Raw genomic sequence first — 27,099 nt, 5'->3', positions numbered from 1 at the left:
TTTAGACTAGGGATTCCCATACTTATGTTCACAGCACCCTCAATAATTTTAAGTATTGCATGACAATCCTGCAAGATCTCAGAGAATTCTTTGGCACTCCAGTGTTGTGGCACACTGATTGGGAATAACAGCCCAATTACTATCTTCAGTATTATTTTATACCCAAAATATATTGCAGTATAGGAAGGACTCAGGATCTCAGGACTCCTGACTGATCTCCCAGCACCCTGTTCAGGAATCACTGGTTGAGACAATCTTTAGTCCCATTCACATGGGAAATATAAAAGCGGGTTTAAAACCTGCTTCAAGAATTTTCACCAATGACTGCTCTTCATTTCCTTCCTTACAAAGGAAAAAAGTCATCAAGCGGGTGCTAGCACTCTCAATGCTACCGCAATATTTGCACATGCGAATGGAGCTTTTTAAGAATTATCTCCAAACCGTCAGTCACAATCTGATTGTCTCTTGTGTGCACGTTCAATGCCCTGTTGTAGAAGAAAATTAATAAAGCTCTCATAATTCTAATGATTCAAATTTTAATATATATTTAAAGACATTCTTGGGGCAATTTCAGGGTTTTATTGTGATCAATAATAAATTCATGTTTGTTAAATCTATTTTCTATAGAAACTGTGATTTTTTAAATTGTAACTTTTCTCTTACTTTTTTATAGAAACTTGTGATGATGATGGCCATGTTGTGAGTTCTTTATACACATTAGTTCATTTCCTGTATTGTCCAGTTATTTTTTTTTAATTAAATGCAAATTTATAAATAAGTTTAAGTAGTTCATTCACTTATATTAAAGTTTTATTGATTGTAATTTTATTACACCATTACAGTGTGGTATTACTGTAATTAATTGTTTCTGTGTAGTGGAATTGCTTTCTAGTTTCTAATCACCGTTATTGTTATGTCTTTTTTTATTTAAATGAGTTTCATTGAGGGGTTGATTTTTCAGTGCAATGTTTAAAGCTGTCCCAAATATAGGCACTTTTGGCTACAATTAAAAAGTATGAATATTTCTCACTCTGAAATTTTGATGAGAATGACCACCAAAAATAACTTTTTTTATTTGTTAATCATTATCTAATTTCTTTTCCTCTTTCTGGCAAATTTACTTCCATAATTTTCTCTATACCAGTATTGTGTTTTTTGGAAGAAATCTTATGGCACATGCTATTGTTTCATTATTAATTTCTTCAATCCAATACTTATATCTAATAATATATGAATTCATTATATAATATATAATATATTATTATATTGCGTTTCTTTTTCATCATCTTTTTTTATTAAATCAGGCTGGAAATATATGGTATGAAGGGCCTTGTAAAAGATGTGAATGTACATTCAATATTTCGGTTGTATGTTCAATAACAGAGTGTCCTCAACCTCCAGTATGCCTAGAAACTGATGTCTTGGATATTATACCACAGAGTGAAGATTCGTGTTGTGCAGTTTATAGATGCAGTGAGATTTTTGTTTTGCATTTCAGTCTTTAAAGTTTTCTAAAAGTTTAATGCAGTAAAACACTTAGATTTACAAATGATTCGCAAGACGAATTTTAAACAAATTTTGACTTGATATACGGGCAATGTCTTATAATACAAGTAAACATTTTGCGCATTTTTAATATATTTTGGCTTGATAAATGAGATATTTTTCTTAATATGAACATTGCATATACCAGACTACTACTACTTAACCATGCTTGTAAACATTCCTTCAGAGCATTTTATACCTTATATGAAATTTTGCGAATTCACCTTCTCCATCAAGTATCACATGATCACAACTAAAAAGCTGACGGTTTGTTTTCTCTCTCTTGGCAAGCCTGTCTCATTCTAAAAACTTAACGGCCCAGACTCAAGTATTTTTCTGGGATCTTTTTATTATTTTAATAAAAGTCCAAATTCAAAAATATATTTTATTGAGTACAACTATAATAGTTTGAAATAAATTAACCTTCTTTTTTCCTTTGAAAATAATTGTGACTGGTGTGGGGAAGGCGATAGTAGACTGAATCTCATTTGAGCTTCCATTATTTCCTATGGGGAAGTGTTTCAGATTAATGAGCACATTTACAACAAATTATGCTTGTAAACCAAAGTTCCGGTGTATTTTACTTTTTAGTGAAGTTTTTCCCCTTTATACTATAAATTTGAATATAATTACAAATGCATTGTTTAAATAAACTTGAATAACTAAAAGTTAGCTAGTTTAGGCGATGAATGTGGCTTGAAAAAAATACTAAATAATGTTTAATTTTTTCTTTCCCATTTTTGGATACTTGAGCTTATGTTTTCATTTTAGTATCCTTATTATTCTGTGTTTTAAATTAATAAAACAAGTGTAGTTTTGTTGTTGGCTATGTTGCCTACATAATGGTATTGTTAACAATACTTTTCTGCAGTCCCGTGAGCATCGTTTAAGAGTTTTACTGTATAAAACTTAGAAATTATTGTTTTTGTGACCGATCGAAGGAAGAAGAAAAAAATGAATAAATCATCACAATGTAGAGGTATATTTAATGGAAGTTTAATCTAGCAAAATATATAAAGAACCACTATAAATTATAATGAGAAAGTTATTTTTTTGCTATAATACTGTGATATGTTTTGGATGATCACATTAGAGCCACCTGTTTTTTTTTTCTAACTAAAAAAAATTGTGTTTACCAATAATTGAAGCTCATTATAAAAAAGTTTTATTTATGTGTCTTTTTGTTTTCAGAACCGGGGCCAATAATAAGTTGTCCTGAATCGCCTCTGCCAGAGTGTCAGCCTGGTGAATCAACTGTAATGATATTGAAAGAGGATTGTCCCGTTTATAAATGTGGTAATGAATCTCACTCTCATTTTTTTTGCCCTAGAGAATCAAATGTATAAATTTTTATTATTTTCCTGTACATTTGATGTTTGATTTTACAAATTGCAAGTTTTTAGGGACTGATTTCCTGGTCCTAAACAATGTATTATTCTTTTAAACGTCTTTGCTATTTACAGACTTCCAATTTTTCAAACTAATTTTTAATGCAGGAGTGACCAACCCGTGGCATGCATGCCATAAGTGGCACGTCATGGTATCAAGAGTGGGACACTACACCTTTTCAAAAATTAAAGAAATTCTATTCATTTTTTCAATCAAAGAAAAATTCTCTCAACTCTATTAAATAATCATTTGCTTATGAATGATGGGTCTTGTTGGCTGCCAAACCTATATTTAGTGTGGCAGGCACTCTTAAAATAACAATTATGTGATGACTTTCCTATTCAATACATTTCTGTTCCATTTTTCATCTTTGGACATAATTGCTGGATGTCACATGGGGGACATGCATTGCATAATACAATTACATTGTGTATCCATAAATTCTTGGTGGGGGGGGGGGAAGCTAAGCCTTCTTATAAAGGGGGCAAGCACCCTGATTTCTCAGGTTCTGGTGCCTATGTCCAACATGGTGCAGGTAAGATAACCTTCTACCGATATATGTACATACAAAATCTGCATTGCGATAATCCCATTTATTAGTAAAAGATAAAAACAATTCAAAACCTGAAAGTGGGATAAACTGAACATTTTTATGAAAATAAGGACATCCAAACAAATTTTTTGCAGAGACCGGGAGAATGCTTGTGTCCCGTAAAAAGGGGATGGTCTGTATGGTCTACATGTTAAAATCATTACATGACACGCACATATAAAATCTGGATTGTGGTACGACTTGGAAAAAAAAGTTGGCCACCACCCCTGTTTTAATGTCTGTATTGGTTCATGAAAACAAGCCTTGATTATACATGGTATGTTGTAATCTTCATACGTGATATTTGTCTTTCATCCATTCACATTCATTATAGTGAGCAGTATTTTTTGGCAGGCAATATCGTCCCCGGTGGAGTGATGGTAGGGTCCGGGGGGTGAGAGAACCTTAGGGTTTAGTACCGGTTCCTATGGGTTGACTTGAGTTGGGGAGGGGGTGATGAGAAGAAAAATTTTGAAGAAGGGGACAATGGAACGAAAAGTTTGGGAAACTGTTGTAAAGCATTACATCTCATTATATTGTTTTGTTTGTTCATGGTGATTTTATGATGTGTTGTTATAGACAGTATGTATTAAATATTTGGATGTTTAGAATTATTCTCACTATTATACAGCCTTGTCTGACATTTTTTTTGTCTCATACTATTTACATGTACAAAGTGGGTGAAAACCTATGATGTGTGATACATTTCAAAAATTAAAAAAAAAATTGACATAAAAAAAGAACACTTTGCACTAAAATACTTATCATTGGGTAGAGCTTTTTTTAAAAAAAATTGAAAAACAATTCATAATTTCAACACCAACTGTGCTGTACCATAAAAACCTTGACATAAAACGTAAAAAGCAACATAGATAGTGTAGTTGGCGCAACAGATCAACTGCATTCTCTAACCTTATTTTTCAGAATCCAGAAACGAGATGTTTTGCATTCTGGAATGTTTGTCTGTATCTAGTTGCTATGCATGATGGAATGCAATCTGAGAATATCGCTTTCTGACACTGTCATTCTAGGAATGGCCCACCCACTGAAAGAGTGAACTACGTAGGTTTTCATTTTTGAGCAAAATCTGTTACTACAGTTCAAAAAGTTTCATACCACCTCAGTCTCACGATTTCACCTTCCTTGATTTTGCTTGGGGAAGGGAGGGGGAAGGAGATATGTCAATGACAATTTTTACGCCTCACGACAATTTGTAACCCACATTGAGTAACTGAAGACAAGAATCATGGGGGGGGGGGGGGAGTGATGGAGACTATTCTACAATAGATACAGACACCTGGGATGAAAAATTAAATGTCCTTTAGATGTAGCCCAAGTTACAAAGGGTGCTCATATTGAAATATGGTTGCTCTAAGTTGTGGGCAGTGCCATCTTAACTCATGGATCCACCCGGGCATGGCTCGTAGGCCTCACAAAAATGAGAACTGGTTCGAATGTTTGAGATTTTTCCGGGTAGGGTCTTAGAAAAATCACTTGGGCCCGGGGGCTCATGATGCTCTTAAGACGTTCCTGGTTACAAGAAGTATAATAATCATTAATTATGCAATGCTTTTGTCACATTTTGTGTGCTATTCAGGTTCCTATGGTACAGTATCATCTGTGAGTAAAATTACTAACTATTTTTTAAATTTTATTCAAAGAAAAAATTATAATCATTTTCATGCAATTATAATCATTTGGTTTCATCAATTGGTTGATTTTTTTTTAATTTTTAAAATGGGTCATTGATCTTTTGCCTACCCTGTAAACTCATTCCAAAAAATAGGAAAACAAATGCTATCCAGGACAAATTTATTTCATCTAAAATAGAGAGAGAGAGAGAGACAAGACTAAATTTATTTTTACAAAAAGTGTTGCCTAAAAAAACTTCATATTGAACCCAGTTTACCCTTATAGCAATTACTGTAAACTGTTTGATATATTATTCATATCATTTCAGAATGTAAGCCTGAACTTTGCCCACCTGTAGTGAAACCAACTGTTAAAGAAGAAGGAGAGAGACATATCCTGGAACCCATGGGCTGTTGTCAACAGTACATAGCAAGGTGTTACCCTGAAGACTGTCCTCCACCTCCGACGTGTAGTCCTGGTTACAAATTGGCAGTTTTTGAAGGAAAATGTTGCAGCAAATATTCTTGCAGTGAGATTCATGACCACATCTTTGTTTTTTTTTTTAGAAAACAAAAATGACACATCAAAACTTTTTACTATAGTCAAACTTGGTTATACTTATATTGAAGATTCCGTGCGATTCTATCATTATAAATAAGATGGGCATCTTTTTCTCAGCCACCTCGTTGGGCATTTTGCCTGTTGTGGCGTTGTATTTGTATAAGATATTGTCACAACTGAGGTTGATATTGTATGAATCTTTAAAATATGAAAAATGTGATTGGATGCTATGAAATGTAGTTGGGTATATAAAGTTTAAATTATGATTCAGGTGACCGCACTTTATCAAGTGAAATAAAAAAAATTTGGATCATATGCACAGTAAATTGGTGATTCCCACCAAAAATGTTACACATTGTTAGCAAAATTGTTAATTACTGCTTATAAACATCCTCTAACAGGAAAACAACCTCAGCACATCTGCTGTGAATTACAATGTATTCGGAGAAAAAAAAAGTTAAATATGGCACACATATATGTAATAAATAAATAAATAAATATATAGTCATATGCATTATGAAATAATTGAAAAAATGGGGCATTTTCATGGGGGAAAAAAAGTCAAAGTTAAAATTACAGAAATGTCCCTTACACAAATCATAACAAACAGTGAGTCGGAGCATCAAACATGTAATAAATATTTTTTTTAAAATTTCTAGGTATCAATAGAATAACAGACAAACATAGAAATAGAACAGAGAAATTCTAGAAATTTCTCTTGAGGGAAACACCATAAAAGTGAATGCAACAGCAACAAAAAATGTGTTGTTATACAGTATGCAAAGTCATTACGCTTTCATTGCCATAATAAGCCAAGTTCATTAACATTGTTCTCTATGAGAATCAGTGAGGACCACCAATCATTGATGTTATAACTGAAGCATCATTATAACTAAAATTGACTGTATTTTGAAGGAAGGCAAAGGTTGAATTTTCATACAAGCTTGCTTTTTCAGAACATTTTATGCGCAATTTAAATGACAAATTTTATAGTTGATGAAGGTATATGTATACTTTGTTATTGTTAAATTTCATAGAAAATATGGTCATTACGCTGTTATGGCTTTTAAAAATTACATAATTGATGTCTACATATAAGTCATTATTGTTGATCTTCATTCTTGTGAAAGTTAAATAAAATAAGCAAAGAAGTAAATGCTGGGAACCAAACATATAACCTGGAAGCCAAGCTGTTACATCAGAGATTCTCCCAAACTCCTCAGATTGTTGAGTGCTAATGTTCTAGCTAGGCTCTTACACAAACTGAACGCACTTTCATTTAATACACTAACTTTCCCCTTCTCCTGTCTTCATGCGAAGTGGTTTAAGAGCTACTGGGTCACTACATCTATCTCCATTAACCATTCAAATAATCAGCTATGAACTGTAGAATTCAATTTAATCAACTTTTGCCTTCATAAATATGACCAATGCTTTAACTACTTTATTTTCCATCATATAATCCATAGATTATGCAATATGTTACCACTTTTCTTATGTGAGTGATTTTCAGCTGTAACAAAAGTTTTTGTTAGTATAATAATAGTGTGATATTGAAACACTGTCATCACTCTCATCTCGGTTTTGGTCCCCCTCCCCTATTTTATAGTTTACCAATTTTAATTAGATAAAGAAAAGGGAAGAAAAAAAAAAAGATTGGGGACACACATTTCTTTTCCCTCGTTTTAAAAATGTAAGACAGGATTCCACACTCTACAAATTTCATATCCCAGTCAGAAGAAAAATTGGACTGAAATTTCAGTCTCCACTCTTTGCAATGTGAAAAGAAAAACATAGGAATGTTTCTTAGCATTTATATAAGAAATTAAAATATTTATTATGATTTCTTATAAACACTAAACATATAAGATTATGTACCACTATTTAACCTTTCTTGAAAACTGAGCACAACACCAGTTTATTGCCATGGGCAATTTACTACCAATTGAGTTGTGCCGGAAGTGTGAGTATCTAACAGTCTGGGTGTGTATATAGTGTTGTGTGTGTGAATTTTGTTAGTGGTGCCATTTATATTACAAATTCTGAGTGAAGTGTGATGTTTGAATGTTTGTACTGTTGTTGGCCTGTTGCTCTCTGTGGCGAGACTTTTCAGTTGGGAGATCGGCTTGCATTCACACTTCGAACTTGGAAGAACCACAAAAAACCAACTTTAGCCAACCACCAGCTGTGGCAGCGGCTGAACCTGGTTCCTCGCAAAGTGAGTTCGTCACTGTGACCACTAGACTACCGCAGCAGCAAAAAACGACATGAGGCTCAGCTGGGATATACCACTTAACTATACATGCATCTCAAAACCATTCTTCTGGGGAATTTTTAACAAATTGATACATGCTGTAAGGGTTGTGTGTGCCCACACGCAGGACTTTAACATTTTTATGGTGTCAGAGTTATGTTTTTATTTTGTGTTACACTAGTGCTACTGCCTGCTTTCAATATTGGAAAATGAAAATAGCAAATGCCTGAATTTACATGTTATTTAAGTATCGTGTTGAAGGTCTGCCTACTCTCTGCTGAGAGACTTTTCCAAATGGAAGACCGGCTCGTATTTATGCCTCAGAGTGTGGATTATATAATGCTGGATATGATCTGCAGCTTTTTCCTGAGAAATCAGAATAGACATAAATATTTTTAAAAAATTGAAAAAAACATCTCTAAAAATCTTTTTAGAGATTTATAGATGGCATAAAAAATTGACATCATTTCTATAAAAACATGACAACCAATCTCTTCCATTCCTTAATACTTTCCTTTCCTTAATATTTCCTTAATACTTTCTTGAATCATAAATAAAGTGCACATACACTTTGAACAAAACCCAAGAGAGCTTGAGGTTGATCCACATCATTTTTAATAGGGAATTAATATATATTCTTATTTTCTTCGAGTCCAAATAATGGAATCCAGATTTGAAGTAATATTTTTGTAAATAAAAAGCCATAATATTAAATAATTATGGTATTATTCATCATATATAAGATGCAGCTTCTCTTCATTGATCATATTTTTCGAAGTTCAATCATATATTGGTTAAATCAATCACTCTTATATATGTGTGTGAGATACCTTATTTTCCAGCTCTGAAAAAAATGTGATTTTTATATATAGTAGAACCCCCCCATAGCAGACACTTCCCTGTAACTGACACTTTTGAAGCCTGTAAAACTGGACTTAATGTATTTCACTGTATATTAACACTCTCCCCGATAGTAAACAAAAATTTTGGTCCATGTGTTTTCATTATCAATAGGCTCCACTGAACCAACAAATACAGTATTTAATTTTCCTGACATTTATTTCCTGATATACAATCAACATACTCGAAGAAAATGGAATTTTAGAAACACTAAGATTGTCAGTTTGTAACTAAATAAATTTCTAAATTTGTCAGTTTGTAACGAGATGTTATTATCTTCATTCCACACACTGTATCTTGATTTCATAATTTTATTATTTTTCCAGTTCTAAAAACAGATATTTGTCTATACATGCACAAATTTGATGTCGTAAATGGCACAGAAGAACCTTTATTTGAAGACCAATTTTATTATAACGAATACAAGGTGAAATATTTTTTTGGTAATATTAGTTTCTCATGTCTTGTTTTATTTTCGCTTCTGGTCTTTCATAACTTTTTTTTTTTGCACTTTCAGAATACCCTTTTCTGACTTTTTGTTTTGTGTAAATACAAGTTTCTTATAGTTTCTATTTCATTCTGATCAATACTAATTGCCTTAATTATTTTTGTTATTATTAGCCTGGATCTTCTTGGACTGATGGACTATGTCGGGAATGCACTTGTGTCGTAAAAGATGATCAACTGGTTGACAGCTGTATAATCGAGCATTGCATGGAACCTGATCAATTTCCGGATTCTGATGTAATGCAGATTTATCCCATTGTCTTATGTTTTAAATATAAATTCAGCGATATATAATTCTAACACAGTCACACACGCACACATAAGGAAGAGTAATTATAATGAAAAGTATGAGAAACAAAGGGGGGAAAGAGTATTCAATATGCCCTAGTGAGATTTTTTATAGGTAGGAAAGAAATACTGAAAGCAAATGTGCCATCAACAGCAAACGTTATAAAAATAATTATGCCAAGCATACACTCATACAAGACAACTTTCACAAGTTGGAACTGTGCTTTTTGTATTGTCACTCAGTTTATACCTTCATTTTTTTACTGTCCCTCCTGAAAAATAGGACAATTAATGTTAAAAGAACCTTGATATACCATTGCTAATTTTATGCTTTATCCTGATGCAACATCACTGAGAGAGAAAGAACTCTATCGTGCTAAGTTTATTTTACGTACAGACTGTCCCAAATTGTTTCATAACGCATATTTGTGTAACCATAGACTTTAGAAAAATACTTCACATATAAAGGTTTTTCAAATCATGTGCAGTTGCTTAAAATGCCTTTAGTCTAATAGAAAAATTAATTCTTATGAAAAACTTGCTTTGCTGAAACCACCAATTTAAACGTTTGTGACATCGCGACCCACCAGTTGGTCATGCTATATTTTCTTACTGGATGTGTGTGGACCACCATTGAGTCACATACTCTAGGGAACATTGTAGTACTTCTGAAAGTCTCTGTGTATATTGGAGGTTCTAAATATTGCATCTATGGCTACATGATAGTGTATTCGTTGTGAAATTTGTCCAAATTGGCTAAAGGTAAACGTATATGTTTATGTTTAACAGATGTACAGACACAATAATTGAAAGAAAAAGAATGTGTTTCTCTCAGAGTGGCTCATTGATTTACTATCTTTGCAAATGTGTTCATAAAATATGAATCTTGCTCTGAGAAGTCTCTTACAAAAACTTCATATTTTCAAATATAAAATTTATCAAGATATTAAAGATGAAAAATTGCTTAAAAAACAAATATTTCTGCCACTTAACATTGTGTTTACAGGTTTGAATTGGCTTAAATATTCTTTTTTTAGTACTCAAATGGAATTGAATCAAACTATTGGTTTTTATTTCATTTAGATTATTTTATTGGGTATTTTTCAAAAATGAAGAGGCTTTTTTCATCTCTCTGTGTCACCCCCCCCCCCTTGTCCTGGACAAAGTTATAAAAGAAGTGATTATTCAACCTTTTGAGGACCATGAAGTGAAATAATACTGTAGAAAAATCTGTTGTAAATTTTTTTTTTTTTTTTGGCTAAGATACTAGAAGCAAAGGCAGGAATCTTTGGTGGTTTTACCCACAAACCACCGGTCACGTGAAAAACTCAAATGAAAAGATGGTTTCATTGTGAAACATCTTAACTGGAAAGGCTTTATTATTAAAATTATTGAAGTGTGAAGTGATTTTATTTTTTTAGTTACAATGAAACTTACATTTTTCAAACTTATGGTTTACATTTTTGCAATTTGTTAACCCAGGTCCTCAACCATTGGTCATAAATGTTGAAAACTTATAAGCAAAATAACTCCACGAATATTGCCTTTAAAAATATGGAATTTTTGTAGATGATTTCTCAAAGCAGGATTCACACTTTACTGATTGGAAGTTTTAGCTTCCAGGGGGTCTGCATAAAAAATTTGTTTGTCTATTTTTTTATCTATATGACTCGTCAGAAAATTTATTACATTTTAAGTAACCACACGTCACCTGCAACTTTTTGAAGTTTTGGAAGTATTTTTCTAAAGTCAACAGTTGCAAAAATAGTCCTTGGACAAACAATTTGGAACAGCCTGTATAGTAAAATCTAAGAACACTGTTGACTTCAACGTTTTTGAAGCTCTCAAGCTTTAGTGAATTAAATAATCTTTCTTGTGCATTTAGAGCTTTTTTTTAAATTGTATATTTGTGTGCAAGTTGGTAGTATTTTAGTAAAAAATTGTTTCTCTCTTATTACTAGTTTTATTAAGAAAAATTTAACTCCCATAATCAAGCATATAAATTATGTTTTCAACTATGAAATATTTTCTGTGTTTATCATAGACATAGCATAGCTGCCAACTTTTGAAAATGAAAATTCGGGAGATTTTCGCGCAAACCCGTATTTTATGCTGAAACCACTCCCTAATAAATACAATAGGGATTTTCCAAACATAAAAGTTAAAGCGTAGGGAATAAAATCCCTACTCAAAAACTGAAGTCAAATTAAAATAGGGATTTTACACACATAGAAGCTAAACCCTTGGGAATAAAATTCCTACGCAAAAAAGTAGTGAAATTGGAGGCCAAAACTTCAATGATGTAAAAATAAATATTGTGTTCAATCAGAAACGCTGTGAACAAACATTCTGCGCGAATGACCCCAAAATCATTGGAAGATGAAGGAAAACACCGTCAATTTTTGAAGAACACTGACTTTTTGTGACACTTGCTTCTCTTTTTTGTCATTTCACATGAGTGATGATGTCACTCTTTCCACCATGACTGATGTTTATGTCCGTAACACAATTTGTACAAAAAGGAAAAGCCGGCCCTCTTCTGGAACGTTTGATGAAAGGAAATTCATCGGGGTATAAGCATCTTTAAAATTGATTAAATATGTTTTTGCTTATCAGTATTCATGCTTTGTTATATCGCACGTACGTAACTTCAACAAAAGAAATTTTGACCATATGCGCGTCATTATAATCTTATCCAATTATTATCCAGGACTATTGGCTGCTAAGCCATTTCCCTGCACGATAAGACAAACTTTCTTGTTACCATCAGAGGGTTTGTAAAACTTCCTTAAAAAGGGAATTTCCCCATTTACGACGTGATTTCGAAAGGGGAAAAAAAGAGGCTTCATGCCCCACAAGAAATTCCTTAGGGATTGTTTTCATAAGCGGGGATTTTTTTTAATGAAGTAGGGAATTTTTAGGGACAATTATGGATTTTTGTGATTTTCGTAAAAATTCGGGAGATTTAAGAACTTTTCGGGAGGTCGAGCGATGAAGCTAAAATTCGGGAGATTCCCGAAAAATTCGGGAGACTTGGCAGCTATGACATAGTGATGCTTCTAATTTGACTATTTTTGTATTTTGATTTTTCCATGATTTTGATGCGTGCTATTTCCATTTTTCTAGTTATATCACAGAGAAAGTTTTTCCATTCCAAACACATGCTGCCCACAGTATAAAAAAGTTGCTTGCATCGATCATGGGACTTTTTACTCGGTAAGAAGTTTAATAACGCCCATTCCTTATCATTGCAGATCTTACAGAGGTATAGGTATATAGTCTATAGTCAGTGTTAGTTTTTTAAACATAGAATGAATGAAATTAATTGAAACTCTTTAAAGAAAAATATGTTTCAAGTCTTGCATATTTTAGTAATTAAAATTTTAGAATTATTTCCATGCCTTTCAAGCATTTAGTTTACAAAAGTTTAGAATTCAAAAAATGATAAAAGTGCAGAATTCCAGAATTAATGAAAATTTAGAATTTATTAAAGAAATTATCATTACTGTAAGTGCAGGGGGCGTAGCAAAATGTGCAGTCCTGGTGTGACTGCACCTGCCCCACACCCCCTAAGGCAGCTCTGTACCATATATAAAGATAAAGAACTCTTGCTATAAAAACAATGTTGCAATTCGGTAAAAGTAGTTAACTGACTAGCATATCAAGTATGGAAGAACTTGTCATGAGAATCATTGTTGCAGCAAAAAAAATAACTCCTTACCAAGAATCTACAAGAGGGTGCAATGTCCTTTATTTGTTGATGTGAAAACACTCTTGGATTATACTTTGTGCAGCTACTCCTGGACTAATGAACTTGGTTCCCATCATTCCATTGTTAAACTGTAAACCTTCATATTACTTCACAATTTTTCCAGCTGCACAACTCAGTTACAACCCTGAGTTGACTAGCTAGAAAACTTTGTTTTGATGTGTTATATATCTTCCCCCTTGTATAATATCAGTAGGTTTCAGGGCCAATCTGTTCAGTACCAAAAAAACTGTATTTCTTACTGCAGATGTGGACCGCATCTGCCAATGATACCTACATCTGAAACCACAGTGTATTTATTATCTGCAACTTCTTTTTTGAAAGAAAGAGAAGAATAGAGATTGTAAAAAAAATTGACATTTCAAACTAATTTCCTAAAAAAGTATTTTTTTGAAGATAACAAATCTTGTGTAGATGAATGGGAGTTGCAAATCTTTTTTTTTTTTTTTTTTGGAAAAATCATGATCAAAAACCAATTCTGTCTCGGTGTGTGGGCTTGGGGGGGGGGGGCGTTCGTAATTATGAGACCTGGCTACAATTAGAGTAAGTATGTAAATTGGTAGGCAGGCACTTCTAGTCATGGAAGGAGGTCGCTTAGAAAACTTAGTTTGCTAAAGGGTTATGATGATACTAAGACAGCCCTGCCAACAACTTTTTCCATTCCTTAGAATTTCATAAACAACTTGCTCAACTGTGTAAAAATCTATCAGTATTTGTAAATAATTTTTCTTTCATAATTTAAAAAAAAAGCTAAAATTATCTGAATTTTTCTAGGCTGGACAAGAATGGCCTTCATCTGATGGCGACTCTTGCAAAACATTCCGTTGTATAGAAACTTCTAATGGTGAGGTGTCCATAATGGAAAGGAGTGTTGTATGTGACCACTCGTGTCCTGAGGTAAACATTTTTTTTCACTTCTCACAAAATATTATATAAGTAATGGTCCCTATCACTTTTGTGTGTTTACTGAGAATTATATTAATATTTGTTGGATATGGAAAGGATTGCATCAGAGCATAACTCATAGAAAATAAGGAATAGTGGAAAAACATTATCAGTTTATTAGGTTCTTGTTTCATGAATTTTTTGCCATGATCGTTTCAGTTCGTAAATATAATATAGAACTTTTCAGTATTTTACATCTTTTAACAATTTTTTTTCTTCAAATATGCATTTCAATTTGGAATTTTTGCCCTGGTTTGAAAAACGAAGACTTCACTAGTTTTTTTTAATTCTTGAATATAAGTAATGTGTTTTCTATTTTGCCCACTCCTCTCATTCAGATGCCCAGAACTAAAAAAATTTTGTTTTCTCAGATTTCACGTGTTTTTCAATACCTTAAAGAATCATGATTAATAATTTTTATGTTTTGCTAAAGTTTTATCTTCTAGTGGGGAAATGACAGTTATTATATTGGAATAAAGTGAAATGACAAAAGAAAAACATGTTTAAGTTAGATGGACATGTGTAAGAGTTACTGTATATACTCGTGTATAAGCCGGGTTTTGTGGAAAAGTTCGTTCCGAAAGTGGGGGGGGGGGGGGGGTCGTCTTATACTCGGGTCAGTTTTTGATGAGAAAATATCGACCCCAGCAATCAGTAGTCATTTTTGTAGCAGTGTTCGAGAAACCGGCATTATTGGTATGGGATATGTTCAAACCCCACAGAACTGATAATGTCAAAGCCGAGGCAAAGAAATCGAAAACATCATTGGTTGGTGGTGGCTAATGTTGATTGTACAGCCTTTAGATGTGAGCATCAACAAGCCTCTTAAAGACTATTTGAGTAATTTGTGGATCGAATGGATGAGTTCCGATGATAAAGCAACTACAAAAAAGTGGTGTCTTGAAAAAACTTGACATTGGTCTCTTGTGCCAATGGGTACATGAGGCGTGGAATTCTGTTTCCACCGAAATTATCATCCGATCCTTCAAAAAGTGTTGCATCAACAATGCGATGGACGGAACTGAAGATGACATCCTCTTTGAAAGTGACAAGGGTGATGATGCCTCACCCCTATGATGATCTGATGGATTACAATGAGCTTGGGGACTTAGAAGAAATAAATTAAAAAATGTGAATCATTTTCAATTGTAAATTTCCATAAACTATTCATTTTGAATGAAAATATAAGATTTTTTTTTCTCTGAAATGCATGGATTTTTTTGGGGTCGGCTTATACACGGGTTTTCAATTTATTGCGGTTTTGGTGATCCTGAAGTGGGGGGGGGGGGGTCAGCTTATACACGAGTATATACGGTATTTTAAGTTCTTTGAGTTAAACTCATTTGTATCCCTATAAGCACAATTATGTATGAATGGTGTCTCTTATCACAAAGCATGAAATAATCATAAAAGCACCCACTATTTGTTTATCAATAGGGTTACCAGATTCTGAAACTTAGAAATGGGGACTATTGCACGCTCACTCTTGGCTACATTGTTTACAACAGATGGCGCCACTATACCAACACAGATTGTTTTCAACCAAAATAATAGGGTTATGAGATTTTTCAAAAAATGAGGGTGCATACGCACGCACACTCAGTTAAGTATTTACATATATGGTGCTACTATACCAACAATGAACAATCGTTGAGTTTTCCAATACAACTTTCAATATGCGTACAACATATTATAGGTGCTTCTTAACTTGCTGAGGATATTTTTTTAAGGAAACAGGCATTTAGTGTCATTCCAACCATTTTTTATAATTTCTGAGTGCCTGCTGCCCACTTCATTCTTGTTTTTTTTTATAAATTTTTGACAGAATTAGCTAAAGCTTGTGAATGTGGGGGGGAGGGGGGGAGAGAAGCAAAAAAAACACATACTGATAGCGAAATATATTTTTCATGCTGCTATTATTTTTTCAAGAAAGGAAAAACAAAATTCTGGAAACTTCAAAATGAGTAAAAAAGGAGAAATTTTCAAAATGTATGATGGCAATGAAAATGACAAAAAAAAAGAAAATGGGGACATCTGGTAACCCTACTTATTGATGCAAAATAATATTGTCTATCTCTGACATGAGACAAGTTATGAATTTAGAGAAATGGGGCAGTAAGGGATTAAAAAAGAAACCCAGAACAAAATTTAAAATTGTATTGTGGTTTAGTTTGTACCCAAATCATGATGCAAACCAGTGTTTCCTGAAATGGGCAATATCGTCATGTGGGGGGGGGGGGCACAATAATAGTAATACAATGTAGGATTCCATGGGATCACTCTGGGGGTGATGATGGAAAAGGAAAAAAAAACATTAGCAGAGAGAAAATGAAAAAAAAAATCAACAATACTATCATAAAAAAATTATTTTGCCACCTGGCAGTTGAGTGGTAAGGGAGCTAACTTCTCACTGTGTAGGTCTGGGTTCGAATCCTGGTTCGGCATGGATGTTTACTAACACTAACAAATTCCCTGGATGGATCATGCTGATCCCTTGGGAATACGTGATCACTAGAGCCCGGATTATATGCAAATGCATATGCTTTTGTATATTTTGGCCTTTTTTAACATTAATGCATAATACATAAAATCAAAGAATTTTCAGTTTAAGTGCATATTTTTGAAGGTTTATTTAAGCTCACTCACACACACACACAATTTTTTTATAATTTTTCAAATATTGTTCATATAAATTATTTATATGAATAATATTGTTCAAATAAATATTTTCATAACATCAATTTTTTTTCCTGCAAGTGAAATTTAGTGAATTAATACATATTTATAAAGTATTTTACAAATATTAGCCATTTTATTGTAAGGCTATTTCTAGAGATATGTTAGTGTTAAATTGTTTTTAGAAATAGTGTCGTCAAAATTATGAAGTTCCTTCATCAGTAGCAGAAACAAAGAAGAAAGAAAAATATTGAAAAAAATCCTTTTTTTATATATATATATATATATATATATAAAAGGATTTTTTTCAATATTTTTCTTTCTTCTTTGTTTCTGCTATATATATATATATATATATAAAAAGGGAGCTTACCATGAATGGGGACCAAGGGTCCCAGTCCATACCAGGAGAAACACCCCCAGACCATAATTCCACCTCTGCCTAACTTGACTGTTGGCCCAATGCATTCTGGCAGGAGACGTTCTCCAGGCAGACGCCAGACCCAGCCATATGAACGGTAGAGGGTGAACCTTGATTCGCCGCTCCAAAGAACCCGTTTCCACTGATCTACGGTCCAATTTCGATGTGCTTTGCACCACATTAACCGAGCAACACGGTTGGACTTTGTGATCAAAGGCTTATGGGCAGCAGCACAACCATGAAAACCAATCAGATGTGCTTCCTTACGGATGGTATTCATTGAAACAATACTCCCGGATGCCTGTTGAAACTCCTCGTGGATGAGGGCCATCGGGTGGGTGCGGTTCTTCTGAATTTCTCTGGACAGCACCCGTCGGTCTCTATCTCCCAGTTTCGTTGGTCTGCCGACTCGGGGCAAATTCCGACAATCACAGCTCACCTTCCACTTCTTAATCACATAGGCCACTGTCGATTTTGGGTACTTCAGCTCGCTAGATATGTCCCTTAAGGATCGGTCATTTTTGTGATACCCGATAATTATACCTTTCTCGAAATCAGAGAGCTCCGAACTGCGCGACATCTTGCATGCGACTAATGCCGATGTTGTTTCCTACACGATATATACAGGCGGAGGGCGTGACGTATCTCAGGACCGCAGATATCGTCATTTGAATAGGTGTCCAAATACTTATTGGTAGATAGTGTATCTCGGGCTACCGATGTGTTGCAAATTTTACAATGTTAAACAACAAAAATCAATGAGATACATCCAGGTGCCCCAAATTAGAACCTATCAACATTCCCTTGAGCACTGACCTGGAAGCTTGTCGGACATACCCCCTGTAAGGGGCCATGAAAATTTTTCATTTTTTTCAATTTTGCAACGAATAAAATCCAGGGCCCCACATCCAGTAGCGGGAACAGAATACGCAGATTTTTAGTGGTGAATCCAGACTGGGTTTATCTCGGTCTTCTGCTGTTGCAAATTGTATAATGTTAAAAAACAAAAAGAATCAGATTCATCCAGAGCCCCAAAATGAAACCTGTAAACATGGGGGCCCCCGACTTGGAAGCTTGTCGGTCACCCCCCCCCCCCCGCGAGTGGCATGAAAAATTTTCATTTGTATTCGTTTTACCAATGAATAAAAGCTAGGGCCCCCAATCAGTTGCCCGTTGTATTCGCATACTTTTAGTGGGGCCCCAGATTGTCTTTATCTCGGGCATCCGCTGTTGCAAATTCTGCAACAGAAAATAATTAGATACATCCAGGGCCCCCAAAATGAAACCTGTAAACATGGGGCCTCCGACTTGGAAGCTTGTCGGTCATCCCCCGCTGCGATTGCCGTGAAACATTTTCATTTGTATTCGTTTTACCAACGAATAAAATCCAGGGCTCCCAACCAATTACCCGGGACACCAATTCGCATACTTTTAGTGGGGCCCCAGACTGGCTTGATCTCTGGCATCCGCTGTTGCAAATTCTACAACAGAAAAGAATGAAATTCATCCAGGGCCCCCAAAATGAAACCTGTACACATGGGGCTCCGACTTGGAAGCTTGTCGGTTATCCCCCACTGCAATTGCCGTGAAACATTTTCATTTGTATTCGTTTTACCAACGAATAAAATCCAGGGCCCCCAACCAATTACCCGGGACACCAATTCGCATACTTTTAGTGGGGCCCCAGACTGGCTTGATCTCGGGCATCCGCTCTTGCAAATTCTACAACAGAAAAGAATGAGATTCATCCAGGGTCCCCAAAATGAAACCTGTAAACATGGGGCCCCAACTTGGAAGCTAGTCGGTCATCCCCCGGTGCGAATGCCATGAAAAATTTTCATTTGTATTCGTTTTACCAACGAATAAAATCCAGGACCACCCACGCAACTACCCGTGACCGAATTCACAAATTTTTTGGAGCCCCCAGACTGGATATATCTTGTGCTTCCGCTATCGCAAATTTTTCAACATTAAAACAGCAAGAAAACAATGAGATCCATCAAGGGCCCCTGGAAATGAAAACTTTTAACTTTCCCATGAAGGTATACGTACAATTCCCCCCGGGTACCCCGACCCTGTGTGTTGGGACGACTGTTGTTATATGTATATTATACATATACATACCTCTCGGCATGACCCCCCCCCCCCACCACAAGGGCAGGGCTGACAGGACCAGAACGATTCTTATCACTTTTTGATTTTTCACACTATAAATTAACCACAGAGGGGCCCTGAAAAGCTGGTTTGGGGGCTCGCCATCTAAATTCCAGCCTAAGAGCCCTGCTGTAGGATATGGAAGGCTCTCGGTACATGCACATAACATGGTCCCGATGGGTCAAATGAGCCCCAATATGTGCTAGAGTTAAATGAATACTTGACCCAAAATCGTAACCGACTTCCGTAACACAAAAACGTAACAGATTTCCGTCACTCAAAAACTTCACCCACTTCCGTTACTCGGTTGCTTAGCAAAGGCCCTTTTCGAGTTTGTGATTTCATATTATAGAGTAGATATATAGCGGGAGTTACAATATTTTTCTTTCTTCTTTGTTTCTGCTACTGATGAAGGAACTTCATATAGTTCCGAAATGTGTATAGCCGTGGTTCTTTTTGCAATTTTGGGTTAATCTACGTTGATTATTCAATTGTATTATCAAACCCATTGGTAATTCATTTCTACATATGCACTAAGAAATAGAAAAGATGCATTTTAAAAACACGTCTGCTTTTTTTTGCATGGCAATTTTTTTAATGCATATTTTCTCATTTTTTGTACATACTTCAGAATTTTTGACTTTTTCAACATTTCTAGTGCATATTCTGGAGTATTTAATGCATATTTTGGCACATTTGTACTTTACTACACATTTTGTACTTTGGGCACATTTTGCATTTTAAGTGCTTTTTTTGCATTTTTCAATGCGTATTTGCATATTTTGCCACTTTTTTGGTGCAGATAATCAGGGCTCTAGTGATCACATTAAATAAAAAAAAATTAGTGATTTTACGTAAATTTGCTACAAATAGCTTGATTTTTCTTCTTCGGATGCATATTAATTTTTGCATGTACAAATATAAAGTGTATACAGTACTTACATATATATATATATATTTGTTTCAACCTAGTATGCTGTTTATGTTGATCCAGAGCCACCAAATTGCTGTGGGTCTTGTAAACCTATTGCATGTGAAGAAAATGGCACCATACACCAGGTAAGCGTTCAAGCAGTTGTTCCAATATGATTTGGAAAATCTCCCCTTCAAATTTAGTTTTTAATTTGCTTTTGTATAATAAAAATGTTTTAAGAATTATTTTCTTTAAATTGTCAATCACACACAGTATTTTATACCATATTCCAATGCTGGGAAAATCAAGGAACATCAGTTTGTTTTGGATCAGTTGGTCAAAGCAAGGTTTGTTTATTGTTTGACGGGAACTTTTCATTTTATCAATAATTAAACTGGACATGATAGCCCAGGTCAATAAGATACTTGCCTAAAGTACTAAAGGATGTTTAGATGTGTCGATACCGGATTCTTTCCAGTCAGAAACTTTCTTGACATGGGTACAACAGAAATGGCAATGATTGGCAATCAATGGCAATGCCACAGAAGAAGATTGCTGCCCTAGGGAGTCCCACACCGAGGGGTTAGCGCACCAACCTCTCTGTGAATATAAAAATGCAGAAACGTTGAATGCTGCCATTCGGAATTGGTGGTAAATTTAAGGTCCCGATCTAATTAGACCTCGTGTGCAAAAAATTACTATGGTGGAACAAAAATGATTAAATTGGAATAACGTTTATGACTTCATCAGAAAGTTAATGCATATATTCTTTTTATTTTCTGTTGGTGAATTTTCGCAAAAAAATACAAATGAAACAAATTATTTTTAAAATTAAAAAATCGAAACATTGTTATGAAAACGTTTTCGCTGTTAGCACATCGAGAAAAATTATGTTAATATGCATACTTCTTTGTAGATATACTTTAAATGCCACATGTCTGTGCTGGAAAATATTCCTTGCAAAATTCAATTTTTATTGAATTAGTAGATTAAGTTTTAACGTTCTTATATCTAATTAATTTACTCTGATGGGGTGGGGGGATTCCCATATGCAGAAATCATGTTTGCGAAGTATGCATCAGTCAAGCCGTATAGAGTTGATACGCGAAATAGCCACAGGAGTGGTACTTTGAATAATAAATTTAGATTTTTTTCCTTCAACAAAGAAAGAACTACCTTGCACAAAAGAAGGGTACATTCCGAGAAAAAGTTAGATTTATCCGGCATACTGGCAAATACATGGTTTTCCAACATGCCAAATTATGCGTGTGAATATGCTATTTATTGACATTAGATTTTAATTCAAATTAATTCTATACCACAAGTTAATATGAATATTGTTGAAGTATTTTAAAATAATTTATTAATTATTGATGCCTTTTACACATTTTTTTTTTTTAATTAAGACTGGTACTGCATGGCAATCATTGTCAGACCATTGCTCCACTGCTGAATGTATTTCGTCAGATGATACAGCTTATATTGTCTACAAAAAGAAAAGTTGTCCGCCTGTTCCTGAGAAATGTCCAGAGGTAAGCGTAAATCTGCATTAATCAAATTATGTTAATGAACTTGATGTATTGAATTTTTGATTTAAGCATAAAAATCACAATAATTTTGATTGGCAAAGCAGATTGTAAGGAACAGTGGTCTATAGCTAAGCTTGACAAATCAGGAAAAAAATCTAGTCTTGGAAAAAACCAAGTTTCTTAAGGGGAATTTTTTGTTCTTGGAAAAAGGTCCAAAATAATACCTTTTTTTTTGTAATTTCAGTTTTTTCAGGATTTCGAACCCCTTCCACATTAGTAGACAGTTATATAACTGCTGGATTCTGTCAACAATTTTTACTGTTCTGCTAGTCACCAGTCTCCCACAGCAATGCTCTTCTTCTATGCTTTCATGAACTTCACGGAAGCTTGTGAACTACTGAAATACTATCTAGATACAGCTTTATCTCTATACACATTTTGTGGGGAAGTAATAACCATTAGTTTTATCCAATTTGAAACACAATTTCATATTGATTCTATGTTCCATTACACAATGCACTAACAACTATTACATTATGGCTACCGCATGAGCAAACAACTGCAAAGAAATTTTTAAAAACAAGTGCAGATTGTTAGGTAACATAGGGAAGAACGTAATGCTCATGTGGCAACTCACATTGGGCTGTTCACATTTTTGAAAGATGTGATTCATCCTATTTACTGGTCATACCTTGTATATTAGCTCATAGCTGCCACGTCTCTTGGATTTTTCGGGAGGCTCCTGAATTTCTGCTGTATATCCCAGACTCCTGAAAAATTCCTTTATCTCCAAAATTTCACCCGTGATTGTAAAAAGATCTCTACATTTAGGGAAAAAAATTTTCTTCAAGAATTTAATAAATTTGTCAAATCACTAAAATAAACTTCATTTTTTGTGGAGAAACCACAAAATTTTCCAATCAACAAGCGTCAATCCTGCCATTTGAAATCTGAAACTGGCACGATCACGTGTATTTGCTTATTTTTTGGTTTGCAGATTTGATTTTTGAGAGGTAATTTAACAAAAGGACTTTAACATCTACTGGTTGGCCATGATTTGCACTGTGTCACTGTTTTTGCATCTGGAAAATATCCCTAAAATTTTCTTTTTACTAATGAAAAATCCTTAAAATGTTTTAAAAGATCCCTTTTACATTTATTTTTGTACGGAATTTGGATCCACGCGAAAACCTCCCGAATTCTCATTCTTCGAAGTTGGCAGCTGTGTTAGCTTCACAGTTTGGCCAGTTTCAAGAAAAAAATTTAAACAATAATACATGGGTCAAATTCAAAATCTATCAGATTTTTATGCAGCAACTAGACTTGCGTATGCTTCATTAAGTTCGGGATAACCTATCAGCTACTACACTGAGGCCTCACAAATGCAACACTAATCCTTCGCTGAACTAATGTCAATATTTCCCATATAAGTCTTATCTAGCAAATTTATAAATACATAGTCTCAATGAATTCGAGCGTGCAATTGCAAAGCACCACGTTTAATACTGGATTTAAAACAAACTTGATTCTGATTTCATTATTCATGCTCGGATACTAAACACAGCTTTGATTTTAATTGAAATTAAAAAAAAAAGCTGTAATCTACCTTTACTTTCTCTGAGATGGGAAACGGGTATGTGTTCACTCTTCAAAGGTCAAAGCCTACCTTTACGAATTAGGTTTCACATTAAAAAAAACATTAGTGCAAATTGGTTTCATAGAAATTGAGTATAAACAAAACAAAAAATTGATTAAATGATGATGCATGTAGTCAGAGCATTTTCTGAAATACTTTTAACACTACACAGGTCTTACAGGCTCTTTGTTAATTACATAAAATTGATTGGAATAAAATAGCAGTTCTATTTCATAACTTTTTTTGTATATAATATAGAAACATTTGGTTTTGGGTGCTGACGGATGTTGTTTCCACTGCGAGATATTGATAGGTAAGTTCAATAATCATTTCCCTATTTTTATACAATATTATGATACAATCGACGCTCAACGTAACAACCCATCAGCGTTATTGCGACTGTTTCATTATAACGACCTGTGTGATAAGCCCCAAATATTTTTCTATTTGCCTTATGCTATTTTTCATAATAAACAAACCCATCTCTTTGAGGAAAAAAAAATAGTATTGTCTTGATCAGATTCCATTTTGATTACAGATGGTGACGTTGTGATCATTATTCTGTTTCATTTTGGAAAAATCTTCATTTTAATCCTTTCTTCATCAATGGAAGTTACTTTTTTCAGTAACAGCTGTAAAAATTTTATTTCTTGTTCATAAGTTGAATTAGCATTATTTTGACTGCACAAGCAACAATCCCAGTGTATTAAAATGAAACTCAGATGCTTGTTCCAGGCCTATGTGACCCAAGGAATCAATTTTTTATCCCAAGGAGAAGGATGTCAAAATTTTGCGATGAAAAAAACTCATTTGATTGAGGATAATCTTCAATTCAGCTACTCTGGAAACGATACATTTCATTTTAAAGATGTTTCTTTTATAACGATATTTCAAAGAGACTAGGTCTCTGAGGCCTGGGGTGGGTTAAGAATCCTACAGTGGATGGTTTTGTGCAAACCACTTGGAAAGTATTAATTAATTTGTTTGCATCCAGAAGCAGAATAATCCGCAAAATTTTGTTTTTCTCATCACAGAAGACAGAATGATTTACTTGTGCACAGGACCGTCTTAGCAGCATCATGGGCTCCCACTTGACTAGAAATGCTTTCCTACCAATTCACTTGCTTAATCTTGAAAATCTTAACCAGATATTATCTTATGGGCCTTGAGGTGCCCCAGGCCATGTGTTAAGACACCACTGCTAGTGCAATATGTTAAAAAACTTGTTTCTTCATCAATGCATAGTGATACAAGACATGCAATGAATTTAAAGGGAGGATGCAGAGTACCATGGCAAAGAAAAACCTGTGCCCATTGATATATACCCTTAATTAATTTCTAATTACTTTTTATTGAAAATGTAGGATGTAAAATGGGAAAGGGGGTGGCATGCAAATGCTTTTTCAAAAATTAAAGAAAAATTCAATTTTTCAATTTAAAAAATCTTTTTCTTATGAATGGTGGTTTTGCACTAATTAATAACTTTAGTTTGAAAATATTGAATATTTTCAAACTAAAGTTATTGGGGGTGATTATACTAAAAATTGTTTTGTTGTAAATGTTTCAGGCAATGAAAACTGATTTATACTTCACAATATAAACAAAATTAATAAAAAAAATTAAATTATTTAAAAGAAAAATGATTATTCTCCAATTTTTACATCCAGCAGAATATTCTCACCTCACATCTCTATACATGGGGGGACATTCATTGCATATCCATGAAGTCTTGGGGGGGGGGGGGAAAGGACAGCTAAGCCCTCTTACAAAGTTTATTGAAGCATCCTGAGTCCTCAGGTTCTGGTGTCTGTATCCGACATAGTGTAGGTAAAATGAACCTCTACCGATAGGAGTATATACATAATCTACATTACAATAATCAAATTTGTGACAAACTGAAAATTTTTATGGAAATAGTAGGATGGTATAACTAATAGAGGACAGTCGAACAATACTTCGCAGGAACAAAGAAAATGCTCATGTCCTGTAAAAACAGGACGTATAATCTGAGTGTTAAAATCCGTAACGTGTCTTGTGCATTAAAAATAATTTTGATTGTGGCACAGCGTAGCCACCCCAAATGTAAAATGTTATTGAGAAAAATTTCCCTTTTCACAATATTAGACTTTGTCCATGAAGTTTGTTTTGGAGCACAAGGTAGACTATTCACAATTATACATCCCCTTGAATGCGATTGTACAGAATATAATACAATTTTATAGTAAATTTCATTGTAATTTATAATTTAAAGAAATATGTCTCAGAATGTTTGGTTTTTAAAACTTTCAGACACTTGCAATGTTGCAAATGTACCACCAGAAGAAACGCTGAATTTTTTTCAAATCTCAAATTACATCCATGGTTTATGCAGTAATAAAGATCCAGTGATAAACTTGACAAAATGTTCCGGACAGTGTGAGACTGCTCTCTCGTATGTAACGTGTAAGTTACCAGTTTTTTTGTGCCTGTCAACAAATCGGGAAAATAAAGTACATATTTTTTTTCTTCCCATTGTGATTGATATTTTATAACCTCAACTTTATAAATTTATTTCCAGTACTGGATAATTTTGAGAATGCTTGCAAGTGCTGTTTACCAGTGATCGGAGAGAGCCGTGATATTTTACTAGACTGTGAGGACGGAACTAAGTTGAAAAAACGTTACAATCAACCCAAAGCTTGTTTATGTTCTTCCTGTGGAAGAGAAGCAAGGGGTACATTTGAATCACCACCACCATACTGAGTGGCGCAAGCTCTCTCAAAACTGCTGTATAAAAAGGCATACTTCAAATAAAAATTTTATTTACTTTGTATATCTGTAGTATTTACATTGTTTTTTCTGTATGGTAAATTTATATTCAGGAATGTTATACGTGTGTTCTTTGACTGGTTCGTTGGAACTTTCTGTTGGTCTGCAAAAAGTTTTGCCCAATCATGTATAGCAGCTACATAATTCCAGATCTAAAAAAGTACTGTCTCTAAATTTATTACCTCTCTTTTTGCTGTCAGCCGGTCTGCAAATTATTCATACTTTGTACCCTATTCCCCAAAATTATTTGGCATGCCAGGTCACCATTACGAGCATTATAAAGCAGCGTGCTTGTGCGAGATCGGCCATCAGAAAGTACCGAAAGATAATCTTAGATATAAAATCTGAAGTAACAATCAGGATTTCTCAAATTTTGTTCCCTCTAGTAAATGGGATAAATAAGCAAAATAGGAAAGAGCGTTAATTTAAATTCATCACGTTTTTGTTTCATGAAAATTTCACTTTTGATTTGTTGCTAAAATTTAAAAAAAAATTATAATTTTGAATCTCATTTTCAGAGGCCCAAGAAATACATAGAAAGGAGATTTCTGGTTCATCATCCGCTAAAGTATAGTATTGT

At 34.2% G+C, this 27,099-nt stretch overlaps 1 protein-coding gene across 1 annotated transcript in view; it reads left to right on the top strand.

Moving 5' to 3' along the window:
- The window catches only part of LOC149088730 (hemocytin-like), a 144,062-nt gene extending 117,539 nt beyond the window's left edge, over positions 1-26,523 (top strand). The window contains exons 61-73 of the mRNA XM_089249432.1: positions 674-699; positions 1,305-1,473; positions 2,737-2,841; positions 5,487-5,687; positions 9,200-9,300; positions 9,495-9,617; positions 12,795-12,884; positions 14,212-14,334; positions 20,606-20,692; positions 21,953-22,078; positions 23,970-24,024; positions 26,001-26,153; positions 26,269-26,523. Of these exons, the coding sequence (XP_089105558.1) occupies positions 674-699; positions 1,305-1,473; positions 2,737-2,841; positions 5,487-5,687; positions 9,200-9,300; positions 9,495-9,617; positions 12,795-12,884; positions 14,212-14,334; positions 20,606-20,692; positions 21,953-22,078; positions 23,970-24,024; positions 26,001-26,153; positions 26,269-26,453 (1,544 nt within the window). The 3' untranslated portion in view covers positions 26,454-26,523. The remainder of the gene's footprint in view (positions 1-673; positions 700-1,304; positions 1,474-2,736; positions 2,842-5,486; positions 5,688-9,199; positions 9,301-9,494; positions 9,618-12,794; positions 12,885-14,211; positions 14,335-20,605; positions 20,693-21,952; positions 22,079-23,969; positions 24,025-26,000; positions 26,154-26,268) is intronic.
- Positions 26,524-27,099: the final 576 nt, after the last annotated feature.

This window comes from Pholcus phalangioides, unplaced genomic scaffold, assembly GCF_987345545.1.
Source record: "Pholcus phalangioides strain wild (caught in Gottingen) unplaced genomic scaffold, Ppha-v1.0 ptg000003l_1, whole genome shotgun sequence".
Classification (NCBI taxonomy): domain Eukaryota; kingdom Metazoa; phylum Arthropoda; class Arachnida; order Araneae; family Pholcidae; genus Pholcus; species Pholcus phalangioides.
This window is presented reverse-complemented; position numbering and strand designations above follow the sequence as displayed.